Below are 11,886 nucleotides of genomic sequence, written 5' to 3' on the forward strand. Positions count from 1 at the left end.
TTATCTTTTTTGAGAAGATTTGTTTCTGGTTTGTCTCAAACAGATGACTCTCACACACTCTTTATGTGAAGGTTTTTGCATTTCTGAGCAGGGTTGTTTCTGATTGTTGGAGGTGGTTGTGTGTTTTCCAGGTCTCAGCTCTGTTGGGTAACATCAGTCTGAGTCTATAAATATTGCAGTGAATGGAATAAGGAAGTGTGAAAGATGACTGGTCCTTGTGATTCGTCCTGTCTGTCTGTCTGTCTGTCTGCAGAACAACATGCTGCTGCTTCTTCATGCCGTCTGGACCGGCCTCCTCTTCGGTGAGTCTGAACCTGGATCACAACACGGTGACCTTTGGACCATCAGAAAGGAAGGGACAATAAGTTTAAGAACATTTGAAAATTGAGATCGTTTTTAAAAGTTGTATTGAAAATAAGTTGCCAAGATAAAAGCCCATTTTAGGATCCATGTTTACATCATGTTCATTTAGAACTTGTGTTGAATTTGATTTTATTTACATTTATGGATCATGTTTTTCTTGTAATAGTTTGATTTTAAGGTAACGAGCAGTTCAAAGATGTTTCAAGCCAGATGACCTCAGTGTATGATTCATTTTGGACGTTCATTCGTTAATTTAAAAGGCTTTCTTAAATCATTGGACAACGGGGAAACCTTCCTGACATTATTTCCAGGATGAGTAAATGAATTTTGCTTATTTTTTCATTGAAGTCTAACTGACAGTGACACGAGGCCTCAGCTTCAGATTCACTAAAACAGACGTGCAGCAGCATGCATTTCAGATAACATGGCCTCCAATCCAACCACTGTAACCAGTCAAACCAGTGGCTGTGATATGAAGCTCCTCAGAAGCTTTACTCAAGCAGAATTTCAGCTCAGGAGCATCAGAAACTATAGTTGCAAAGTTTGCTATGTCTTCTAGTTCCCTGCTGTGTTTTCTTTTCAAGAACATGCTGTTAAACACATTTAGTTGCTTTTGCAGTCAGAGCACCGGTCAAACATGCTTTGTAGATGCTTTGCAGATGTTTACATTCAGCTTTTGGAGGAACTGTGACTTCAGAATGAACTCACATTACTAGAGGACTCAACCCCAAAGCCCAGAGGGTTTACTGTTTTAGCTCAGTCCAGCAGAGGCGGTCCAGAGCCCGGTTCAGTTGGCTCTGCCCCAGTAGAACAGGATTCTCTAAAACTGATGTCATTTACATGAAACGTCATGTTTTAAAGTGAGACGTTTTCAGCATCAATCCCTGAAGAGAGTGGATGTGACAAACCAACATAAACCAGTCTGCTCCTGATTCACAGCAATTCGAATAAAGAAAAAATACTCAAAAATGCAACTTTAAGGGTAATTTTCTTTATATATGTCTTCTATCATCAGAAAACTGCACAAGAACATTTCAAAAACTACACTTTAATCAGAATTGGTCTTTAAAGATTCTCTTTGATCAGTTAAATGATGGACTCCTGTCCTGTCAATTCCCCCAGTACAGTCAGACCACCTTATTCTCCACTGTGTTACATGTACAGATTTGGACATTTTCTCATATGACTCACGCCAACGATCTATAGGTAACTTCATGAATTGAAACCAAAAAATGTTCTAGCAAAAACTCTGAAGATATCAGAGATGCATTGTTACAGGAACAGGTGATCAGGTTTCAAAGTGAAGACCTAATGAGCTTCTCTCTGGTGTCCCGCCGTCAACACTCTGCTCTGAGCTTGACAACAGCATCACCTTGTGGACGCCAGAGGAATGACATCCCACATGTCTGCCTGTGTTCAGCAACAGCCCGCGTTTCGGCGACGGCCACTGAGACTGTTGTGGGCGTGGCCGGGGGGGACGTCACGCTGCCCTGCCGCTGTAGGGCGGCACAGCAGGTCGGGGTGGAGGTGTGCTGGGGGAGGGGCGAGCCCTCAATCTTCAGCTGCCACAACGCAGTTATCAGCGGGACTGGAAACCACGTGACTTACAGACGTTCAAAAAGGTAACACTGATCACATGACCACGAAACTGTAATGAGTTGGAGTAATCTGATTACTTCCTTGATCAAATCGGACCTTTTAAACATGTGCTAAAAATTATATGATCAAAAAACAAAACTAATAACAGATTTCTGACCGAGTCAGCAAGCTGCTCCTTTTAAAATTCCAATACCGTGCAGATTCACATTCACAAGACAGGTTATATAAAACATCAACAGTTCTTCTGTTCCAAAAGATGCAGAAATAATGAATAGCTCAGGAAAACATCCAGCAGATCTGTGGAGTGTAAATATTTCAGTCAGACAACTCATGCAGTAGTAATATTTATTTTCACATCTTTTAGTTTGCTTTCACATACTTTGTTGCTTTCACATTCATGTTTGAAAGATAAAAAAAGAGTTGTGTTTTTTAGTTCATTTTTAGATCTTGTTCTTTTTTTTTTTTTTTTTACTTGTCCTGTCCAACAGCTGGGCAGGCAGATGAGAACTGAGGGCCTCTTGTGTTGGGCATATTTTACTTTAACAACAGGGGTTATTAATCTTCATACAAACCAAAGGTATGTCTGAATAAACCACTTTAGTAATTGAGGCCAAACTTTATTAATTTCAACCATGTTTGAAAATCTTGGGTGTTGGACCGGACGGAAAAGGAAAGAAGGGAAGAAGAGAGAGGGACGTTAGAGAGAGGGGTAGGAGGGTGATAATAGGAGGGGAGGGGGGATAAGACCATGAAGCAGCATAAAGCAACAAGTTTACTGGTTGCTTATCATTACGGTAAGGTTCAAATGTAGTACAAAAAGGGCGGGGCCTGTCCACACACACACTCAAATGTTATCAACACACCTGCTAGCTGCAAAAAATGCCCACATGTCGACATGTACACAAAACAGATAGTGTTCACACACGCATACTTTTGCCTTAAAACCAACTAGTGTGAAATATTTCATTCATTCAATCATGCAAACTGTTAGTCCAGGGGTGAGCTAACTCCTGTGCTCAGGTGAGTGTTTATGTTTTTCTAAAATGGATGGTGGAATGTGAAAAGAAGGAAGGAGAGTGCCCAGCCATCCCCACCCCAAGACCTCCGCCGCAGCAGCAGAGGCAGCCGGAATCCCCCCAACGCCACACGGCAGCAGGCAGGGAACAACCGCCCCCCGGGCGACCAAGCCCGCCACCCAGGCCAGGGCCAGCAGGACTGCCGCGAGGCCCCCAAAGCCAGAGAGCAGGGAGGCATGGGGGGAAAGAGAGCGCCCAACCAGGAGAGCAGCCCCCCCCCCCGCCGTGCTGGGAGAGCCCAATGCAGGGCCACAGCGGAGAAGGACGCCCACAGCCCCAGACGAGCACCCATTACAACCCAGGAGTTCCGGGCATCCCCCCGCCCCAACCCCAGGTACGAGCCAGGACCCCCCAAGGGAGACCTGCTCCGCACTCCAGGCAGCCACCCACCCAGCCCACGGTTGGTCCAGGGAGGAGCTAGGCAGGGCCGCCCCCGCCCAGGAGGGGGGTACCCCGGGGAAAAAAGGGCGCCCACAAGGGGTGTTGTAAATATTGCCCGACCAGGCTCGGCCACAGTTGGAAATTTGGCGGGGCCCAGCGTTTAGGGGCAAGGACCAGAACCCACCCCCCAGGGACACGAACACCCCCGGCTCAGGTGTAATGTGACCCCCCCCAAGCGGAGAGAGCACCGCCGGGCCCAGGAAGCCGGCACCCAGTGGACACGGCCGCCGTTGCCAAGGGGCCTGTACCCCCCACCAGGGAAGGGGTAGGGGACAGATAGTCCTAGGTCTCATCTTCCTTGCAAAATGTAAAATGTGTGTGCGTGTATGTGTGTTTGAGAAGGTGTGTTTGCATGTGTGTGTGTTTATGTTGGAATGTATATATTGAGGGGGAAGGGGTGTGTGTACTAAGGGGGGTGCAGTTAAAATTGGCGGGTAGGGCACTAAGGGGACATCTCCTGATTACTCATAGTGATGTCTCCTCACCCTCCCCACCAAGGGGCCCTAAATGTTTAAGGTGCGGTTAAAATTGGCAGGAGGGTGTTAGGAGGACATCTGCTGCTTGCTGGCAGTGATGTCCAAGCACCCCCCTACCAAGGGCCCTACATGTCTAAGGTGCAAATAAAACCGAAAGAGGGGGGACCCACTCCATACGGCAACAATAGGAGGGGGGCCACTGCCAAGTAGCCACCCCCCAAGGCGCATCGCAGGCTAAACCCCCCACCCCCTCACCCTAATATGAGGTTATATGAGGAAGGGGGTAAGTTGGGGACAGCTGGTAGTCAAACAGCTGCCCCCCAGGTAGTTTGCTGCCCCCCAGCAAAGGGGCCAGGCCCACCCAGCCCAGGGGTCCCACCCCCGGGGGCGCCAACACCCCAGGCCCAGCACCACCCACCCCACACAGAGAGAGAGGAGCCAGAAAGCGCCCCCCCGGAGCAAGCCCAGGCCTCCACCCCCAAACGCCGGCCATAGAAGAGCTCTGGTCAGGCCTCGATGGGACCGAGGCAGCCAACTGGGCGGGGCAACCGCCGATTGCCTCAGCGGAGACCCCGACCCGTCAACCCCCCCCCCGTCCCGTACCAATAGTGGCCCCCCCTCCCCCATCAGGACAGGGCCGACAAGCCCCCCATCCCACCCCACCCCACCCGAGACCCCGCAGCCAAAGCGGATGTCACCCAGAGCGACCGGGGGCCCCAAGAGGGTTGTCCCGTCCCGTCCCAGAGCCAGGGAAGGGCCGATCCCAGCCGTAGATGGGCAGCCCATCCAGCGCCGCTGCCTCCCCCCCCCCGAGCAGGGCCCCCCGCCAACCCCCCCAGAACAGGCAAAGGGACCAACCCCCCAAGCCAAGCCAGACCACCACTCCACCCCCCCACCACGCACCCCCACACCCAAGCCCAGAGGACCACGCAGCGCCCCAGCCCACTCCACCCAGGCACCCAACCCCCCGACCAACGGAGCCCCCACCACCCCCCGCCAGGCACCGGAGGCCCCAACCCCCACCCCGAACCACGGCAGAAGGGCAAGGAGCAGCGACGACCAGGCCTCCCCACCCCCTAAGTCATGGAGTTAGCTATGGGAGACCAGAGAGACCGAATTCTTTCAAAGTTACTTGAACTTTGGCCTGTCATTATTTCCAAGCTGATATGATCAAGCAGCAGATTTCTGTGTTGACTTATATTTATATTTTTCTTGTTTTTCCAATTTATTAAAATAGTTTTTTTAGCAATACAAAGAGTTATGAAAGTGATAAAGCCTAATCCTCCTTCTATATCAATGGCACTCATGTTTAGATCTTGTTCTTAACTCCCCTTCAGATCCAAATATTTAAAAAAGCATACAGAAACAGGGAGTCTTCTGCTGACATCTGGACCCCACATAGTCTGTTTTTTAAAGCAACATTCCTCCTCTTCCTCCTCTGCAGGTACTCCATGTCCTCCTCCTCTTCTCTTTACATTTTCTCCTCTCGACCAGCAGACGCTGGTTTCTATCACTGCAGAGTTCATCTTCCAGGCCTCTTCAATGACCAGGTGTCGATCGTGCACCTCCTCATCATCAGAAGACGTAGGTTTGATTCCATGTTTTCACAGGTCCCTGGCTTTGTCTCCTAATGAAATGTTCTGTTATTTTCTACATATGAAGAGATGAATGTGGTGTCTCCGACCACGTCAAGTTCAGTTTGTAGCTTTTGTTCTTGAATGTCTTCATTTTCTTAAAGGCTGCTCCTCCTGCAGCTCCAACTTTAATTTCTCAGCACCCAACCGATGAAGACGAGGAGAACTCAGGTGCAGGACACACCACGAAGAGTGAGTACTATCCCAGCAGAATACTCCTTTGACTTCAAGGGAAATACACATAAAGAAACTGCTGGAGGTGAAATTAGAACTTACAGTCGTTTTATGATTCAGTCATTAGGGTTTAAAAACTTGAAGTAAGCAGATAAGGTTTTGACAGTTAATAGTGTGTGAACCTCTGGAAGATACCACGTTAAAACAAACAACATTTTCCAACCTCCATCCATTCTTTATGTTGTAGTTCCTCCTACTTACAAATGTATACGAAATAATCAGACCTTCATGTTAAAAACAGTTCCTTCTGTCACTCTGGAAGGTTCTGGTTCTAGTTCTGGTTCAAGTGAAGCTCCAGAAAAGCTTCAGGGATGTTTCTGCATACTGAGGCAAATCCCAGTTCTGTCTCCGAGATGATTTTACAGAATCACAGTTGTAATTTTGTAATGTAATGTAATGTTTGTTGTTGTTTAAAGACATTCAGAACCAATTTCAGTTCATGTTGCCACAGGTGTTTCCTCAGACGGAAATGTGGTCAAAGCGGAATCTTATCAGTTTGGTGTTCAGAACAAGTGTTTCTAGATTGAAATACTGGTGAGAAGTAATGTTTTCAGAATAAGAGGATATCAGTCTGTGGGAAGGTTTTACTCCAAAAAAGACCTGTGGACTCAGTTAGTGCGAGATGCTGATAAATAGCCGTTCTCATGTGAGGTCTACTTTCACACGTGAGAACCAACGGCTGAAGCAGAACAAACCCCCTTGAGCTACCAGCAGCTTCAGTTCTCCTACTTTCTTTGGTCTGTCTTCATTCTCATTGAAGTGAGTCACACTTTGTTGCAAGAAAACAAAGACCCTCGTTAAGAGTCCTCTTGTTTGGTCCAAGCCAAAGCTCAGGTGAGCTTTCACACCTGCCAATCCAAGAGGACAATCAGAAGAAACCAGTTCTGGATTAGAGCGGAACAAGATGGATGTTCTCCAAAACACCATCAGGAAGACAATGACTCAGGACGCCGAAGAGCTGTCAAGAATAATTCAAAGTAAAAATTTGATTGTTTGTTAATAATTTAAAATACGTTATAGCTAAACTTCTGTTTACATAGAGAGAAATAATCCGAAAAAAGAAATGTCCTGTGTTTCTCAACAACATTTTGGTATGAAAGGAGAACAACTTTGTAGTTTCTGTATTATAACTTATTTAGGATTAACAGGGTTGAACAGTTGTGGAGTGGTTAGCCGCTCTAGCTCTTGCCCAAAGTGACAAGGCCCTGGTTCAAATCTCACCTGGGACCCTTTCTGTATGGAGTTTTTTCTGGGCATGTATTGCTTTTCTCCAGCTTCCTTCCAGAGTCCAAGCACATGATTACTAAGTTAATTGATAACTCTAAATTGTGAGTGTGTGGGCCTGTGAAACCCCCCTTCACTAAACTGCATCCAGGATTTAAGTAATCTATTTCAGTATAAGTAATTTATTTATCTATAGGTGACGTCATGGTACCAACAGGAAGTGATGTCACAGACAGCAACAACCCAGACGTGGTGGTAGCTCTGGTTCAGGTATTACATGACATCAGTAATTAAAGTTACCGTAAATTTTGGTGTGGGGGTCATTATTTCCCTGCTGACTCTGTTTTTGTTGGTTTGTTTGTTGATAGTCACAGGTTCAACAGGAAAATTCTCTGCACATTTTCATTGGAAACACTCTGCGATTCTCCTTCTTCATCTTCATCCCTCTTTTGGTCTCAGCTTGGTTTTACCGTCAGTAAACACACATTTACCTTTTCAAGTATTTTCAGTTCTAACTATGCAATAGTGGTGTCAAAACTACAGGCTGCACTTGTGTTTGTTGCAGGAGTTTGGAGATCTAACCTGAGATTTCCAACAAATACGAGACCAGACCAACCAGAAGACGAGGATGATGATTCTGTGTGAAGAGGAGACAATCACTGTTGTCTTCTCCAGGTTACACCACAAGGCTCTAAATTCAGACTTGTGTTTTTCTTTGGATTCCACTGTCGTTTCTTTTTAAAAGTTTTTTTTTTTTTAATGTTGTCTTGCAAGTTTGTTCCATGAATCAGGATTGCTTTCAAGAAAAACATAATCATTCAAGTTCTGCAGGTCTGTGTTTCAACGTCTCATTTAAAAAAAAAAAAACAGTTTTCTAAAAGATTATTTTTCCTTGTTTTGTTGCCATTGTGACCACACAATGAAAATTGCCACTGTTTTTTATTTTAAACTACAATAATGTTCTTATGAATAGAATATGCTTTTAGCACAAGAGAGCAATTCTTGATACAGTGAAGAATTCAAACATATTAAACCTTTGTTCATTAACCTCATACATCTGAACACTCTGGATTATTTAAAATTTGAGAGAAATTTATGCTATCAAAAGTTGAGTTTTATTTAAGCTGAATAGCTGCATAGAAAGCACTGTGGTTGTTTAAAATGAATACAGTAGCTGATTTTGTTAAATTAAACAAAAATAGGTTTTCTGTTTTTTTACTTTAACCTTAAATTCATGTACTGTGAGCTAATGGTATTGTCTCACAAGCTTAGGAGGTTCTGAACATGAGTGCTGCTTTGACATCTATGTCAGTGCATGGCTCCGCCCATATGGGTTTTCTGAAGAGTCATTTTGTGTAAGAGAATATGAGATTTGTGACCCTGCACAGTAGCATTTATGATTTTTGCTTCTATCTAGTCATTTGTTAAAGCTAAGCATTGATTTTTTTGTTTAGTCTGCTTTGTCAGGTTTGGATGAGGTCAATGTGGTATTATACTGTACATGTTGGGGTTTGAACCCTAGACAAGGGGACATCATGAGGGGCGGGCCCACTATGTGGAGCAGCAGTGGGAGTTACACACTGTGTTGTATTGTTTCTGTATATTCCATAAGGTCCAGTCTTAAGCACGTCCCGTCCCACAGCCTTATTTAAAAGCAAAAACTCGACATGGTGTCAGAAGTAGGACGCAGTTAGACTGATAGAAAAAAAAAGACCAGCGGAGCACGGCAAAAACGCAGGATGTCAGAGGAGTAAATTGCAGCACTTCAGCTATCCCAACTGCTACGTTTACCATACACACTCTAGTTTTTTGACTTCACAAAACCACAAGAATAGTTTTGGATTATATTTTTGGATTAGACAATTTCAGATCGCAAGCAACCTGTGATGTCTGATTAAAACCAGGTAAACACGTTGGTTTACTGCATGGGGAATGAAGCAGAAGATGTGCTGAGAGGGCTAAAGTTAATGGCGGAGAAAAAGAAACAATATGCATCGGTAAAAGCCGGCCTCGACTCTTTCTTTGTGCCCAAGAAGAACGTAATTTATGACAGAGCCAAGTTAAATCGGCATGTGCAACAGCCGGAATAAACTGTGGATTCCTTCATCATGACGCTTTCCGGGTTAGCCGAACACTGTGACCATGGACAGATAAGTGATCTGTGACAGGTTAGTGGTTGGCATGAGAAACATAGCCCTGTTTAAAAAGCTACAGTTGGATGACAGACTAACCCTGGACACTGCCATCATAAAAGCTAGGCAATCTGAAGAAGTTAGGTGACAGCAGTCAGACTAAAGAGGAGAAAACAGCAGTGCTAAGTGCTCAAATGTCGATGCTGTTCATGTTAAGAACTACAGAAAGCCCAGATTTCCTGCTAAGGCTCAAAGCACAGTCACAAATGCAGACCGAGTTCACAAAAAATGTGCGTCCACCGCCTGCACAAAAGCAGTTCTGTTTTAAGTCAAAGTCATGGTGTTTTATGAATTTGTTTTTAAATCTTCTGTTAGTCTGGTGACCTGTCCAGGGTGTCACCTGCCTTCGCCTGCCAGTGGCCGGGATAGGCTCCGGCAGCCCCGTGATCCCGAAAGGGAATAAACGGAATAGAAAATGAATTAATCTTCTGTTAGTGGGCTGATTATTTTAAACGTGTTTTTGAAGACCTCTAGCGGTCGCGCCAGGTATTATTGTTCAACATATTTATTTGAATGACCTTTATTGAAAAGTTCACATGTAGAAAACAGAAAGGACTGGCTAGCATGCACACACTTCATTTTTTGTTTTGCTTTGTTTTTCCAATAAACTTTATTGCACATCTTTCAATTTACAGAAATTCACATTCAGTTGCACAATAAAGAAACAATTGTTAATGTCACACATATAAGACCAAAAAACAATAACAGTAATAAGCCCTGTGTGTGCCTCTCTTTATTTTATTTTTTTTTTGTTTTTTTTATAAATGCTCATATACAAACCAAGTTAGGGTGAACAAACGTTATACATGCGCATATAGAAAAAAACAAAACAAAATAAAAAAACAGGCAAAGGCAAGGCAAAAAACAATTCAAAATAACAATACTTTTGATATATTTTGATAAATTACTGTAGTTTTCTTGTTTTTCTTTGGAATGCATTTAAGACACTTATAGTAATCAGAAAATTAGTTTAAAAAAATACTGAACAAGGGGCATGTATTTTTACATTTACATAAATGAATTAAATGTTTGCATAAAATAATAATAACATTGATGACATCAGAAATTGCCGGGTCCAGATTTTCCATATAGAAAAGAACATCAGGTAAAGAAAAAAAAGAAATATTTAAAACTTTGAGTGACAACCAATTGTGAATATCAGTCCAAAACATTTTTATCTGGTTGCAACTGTAAAAGTGATGTTCTAACGTTATAGTTTCAGATGAACAGAATATGCATGGTTCCTGCATGCACTTCATTGTCAGTACAAAGAATTTGCTGCATATGTCTCAAGTCAGAGGTTGCATCGCCGGTACGTGATTAAAATTTAATTTTGGGACTTTTGATTTTTGGTAAAATTAATATGTTCATCAGTCTTCTATTTTTTGAGTTTTGTACAGTAATGATGCATGCTATGCACGTATTTACATTAATTATATTGATCGTTTGCTTTCAGTTTTACCCTTTTCTATATCATTAAACCTGCTGACAACGTTCGACGGTCTTCAGAGTCGTGATATGAGAAGGTGTTTGAAAGCTCCTACATTAGACATGCATGAATCAGCACCAAAGCAAACCTGCAAATGATGTGAAGAGGTGCCCTCACATGCAAAATCTGAATGCCCTGCAAAAGAAGCTGCATGTCACACATGTGGAAAACAAGAACATAATGGCAAAGTGTGCAGAAGCAACATAAAGTCTGTGAATGCAGTAACTGTAGAGTAAGAGAGCCTTTTTTCTAGGACCTGTTTAAAGCTGGTGAAGACCCATGGTCGGTGCAGCTTCAAGTAAGACACAAGAATGTTACTGCTCTACCCACCGATGTTTATCGGGAAATAACACAAGGAGAAGCTGCAAAGTGTCTGGTGAAGCCAAAGCGTCTGCTGTTTGGAGCAGGTGGCACGGTGGCTTCACGTCCTGGGGATTGCAAAAGAAACACTGCGCAGCAGGAAAAAGACAGCCTCAGAGGACACACATTTATGTTTTGGATGATCTTCATACTGCCCTGCTGGGGTTACCAGCTATAAAACAGCTTCAACTTGTGTCCAGACTCAACAACATCACCATGGAGACGGTAAAACAGTTATATCCCCGTCTGTGCAGCGGTCTCGGCCTTGTGCAGAGACCATGTTCACTTAAACTGCAGCAGATGCTATGCCATTCTCCCTTCAGACTCCATGCAGGGTCCTGCTACCTCTCATGGATAACTGAAGGAGGAGATAGAACGCCTGGGAAAAATGGACGTTATCAACAAAGTTGAAGATTCCACTGAAAGGTGTCCAGGGATGGTAGTGGTCCCTAAGAAATCAGGTGCAGTACGAATCTGTGTGGACTTAACCAACATGAAACAAGCAGTTTGCAAAGAAAAATGTATCCTGCCTTCAGTTGAGCACACCTTAGGGATGCTAGCAGGTGCAACAGTTTTTAGCAAACTGGATGCCAAAATGGGCTTCTGGCAGGTGCCATTAACTGAGGAGTCTGCTAAGTACACCACTGTCATAACACCTTTTGGGTGCTACTATTGTTACCGTTTGCCATTGCATCATCCCCAGAACATTACCCTGGCAGGGGTGCTGTGGACAACATTCTGGTCTGGGGCAAGACCTGAGAAGAGCACGATGAGCGGCATGCGTTGCTGGAGAAAGCA

At 44.3% G+C, this 11,886-nt stretch overlaps 1 protein-coding gene across 3 annotated transcripts; it reads left to right on the forward strand.

Annotated features, from left to right (window-relative positions):
• Positions 1-209: 209 nt before the first annotated feature.
• LOC111948646 (hepatitis A virus cellular receptor 1 homolog) lies at positions 210-9,959 on the forward strand. Of its 3 annotated transcripts, none has more exons than XR_002874601.1 (7): positions 210-302; positions 1,784-1,985; positions 5,400-5,539; positions 5,694-5,781; positions 7,244-7,317; positions 7,416-7,518; positions 7,613-9,959. XR_002874601.1 is itself a non-coding variant. In XM_023962551.1 (7 exons), exons 1-7 carry the CDS (start codon positions 260-262, stop codon positions 7,690-7,692), a joined length of 714 nt encoding a protein of 237 aa, XP_023818319.1. In that variant the 5' UTR covers positions 216-259; the 3' UTR covers positions 7,693-9,959. The 3 variants fall into 3 exon arrangements, 2 of the variants coding, with proteins under 2 accessions (XP_023818319.1, XP_023818320.1); XM_023962551.1 differs by having other exon boundaries at positions 216-302; positions 5,710-5,781; XM_023962552.1 differs by having other exon boundaries at positions 216-302; positions 5,710-5,781; positions 7,422-7,518.
• Positions 9,960-11,886: the final 1,927 nt, after the last annotated feature.

The sequence above is a fragment of the Oryzias latipes genome, chromosome 14 (assembly GCF_002234675.1).
Source record: "Oryzias latipes chromosome 14, ASM223467v1".
NCBI lineage: Eukaryota > Metazoa > Chordata > Actinopteri > Beloniformes > Adrianichthyidae > Oryzias > Oryzias latipes.

Coding starts and splice junctions, on each gene's coding strand:
- LOC111948646 (XM_023962551.1), top strand. CDS start 260: ATGCTGCTGCTTCTTCATGCCGTCTGGACCGGCCTCCTCTTCG. Junction 5,540..5,709: donor CCTCCTCATCATCAGAAGAC/GTAGGTTTGATT, acceptor CTCCTCCTGCAG/CTCCAACTTTAATTTCTCAG. Junction 5,782..7,243: donor TGCAGGACACACCACGAAGA/GTGAGTACTATC, acceptor ATTTATCTATAG/GTGACGTCATGGTACCAACA.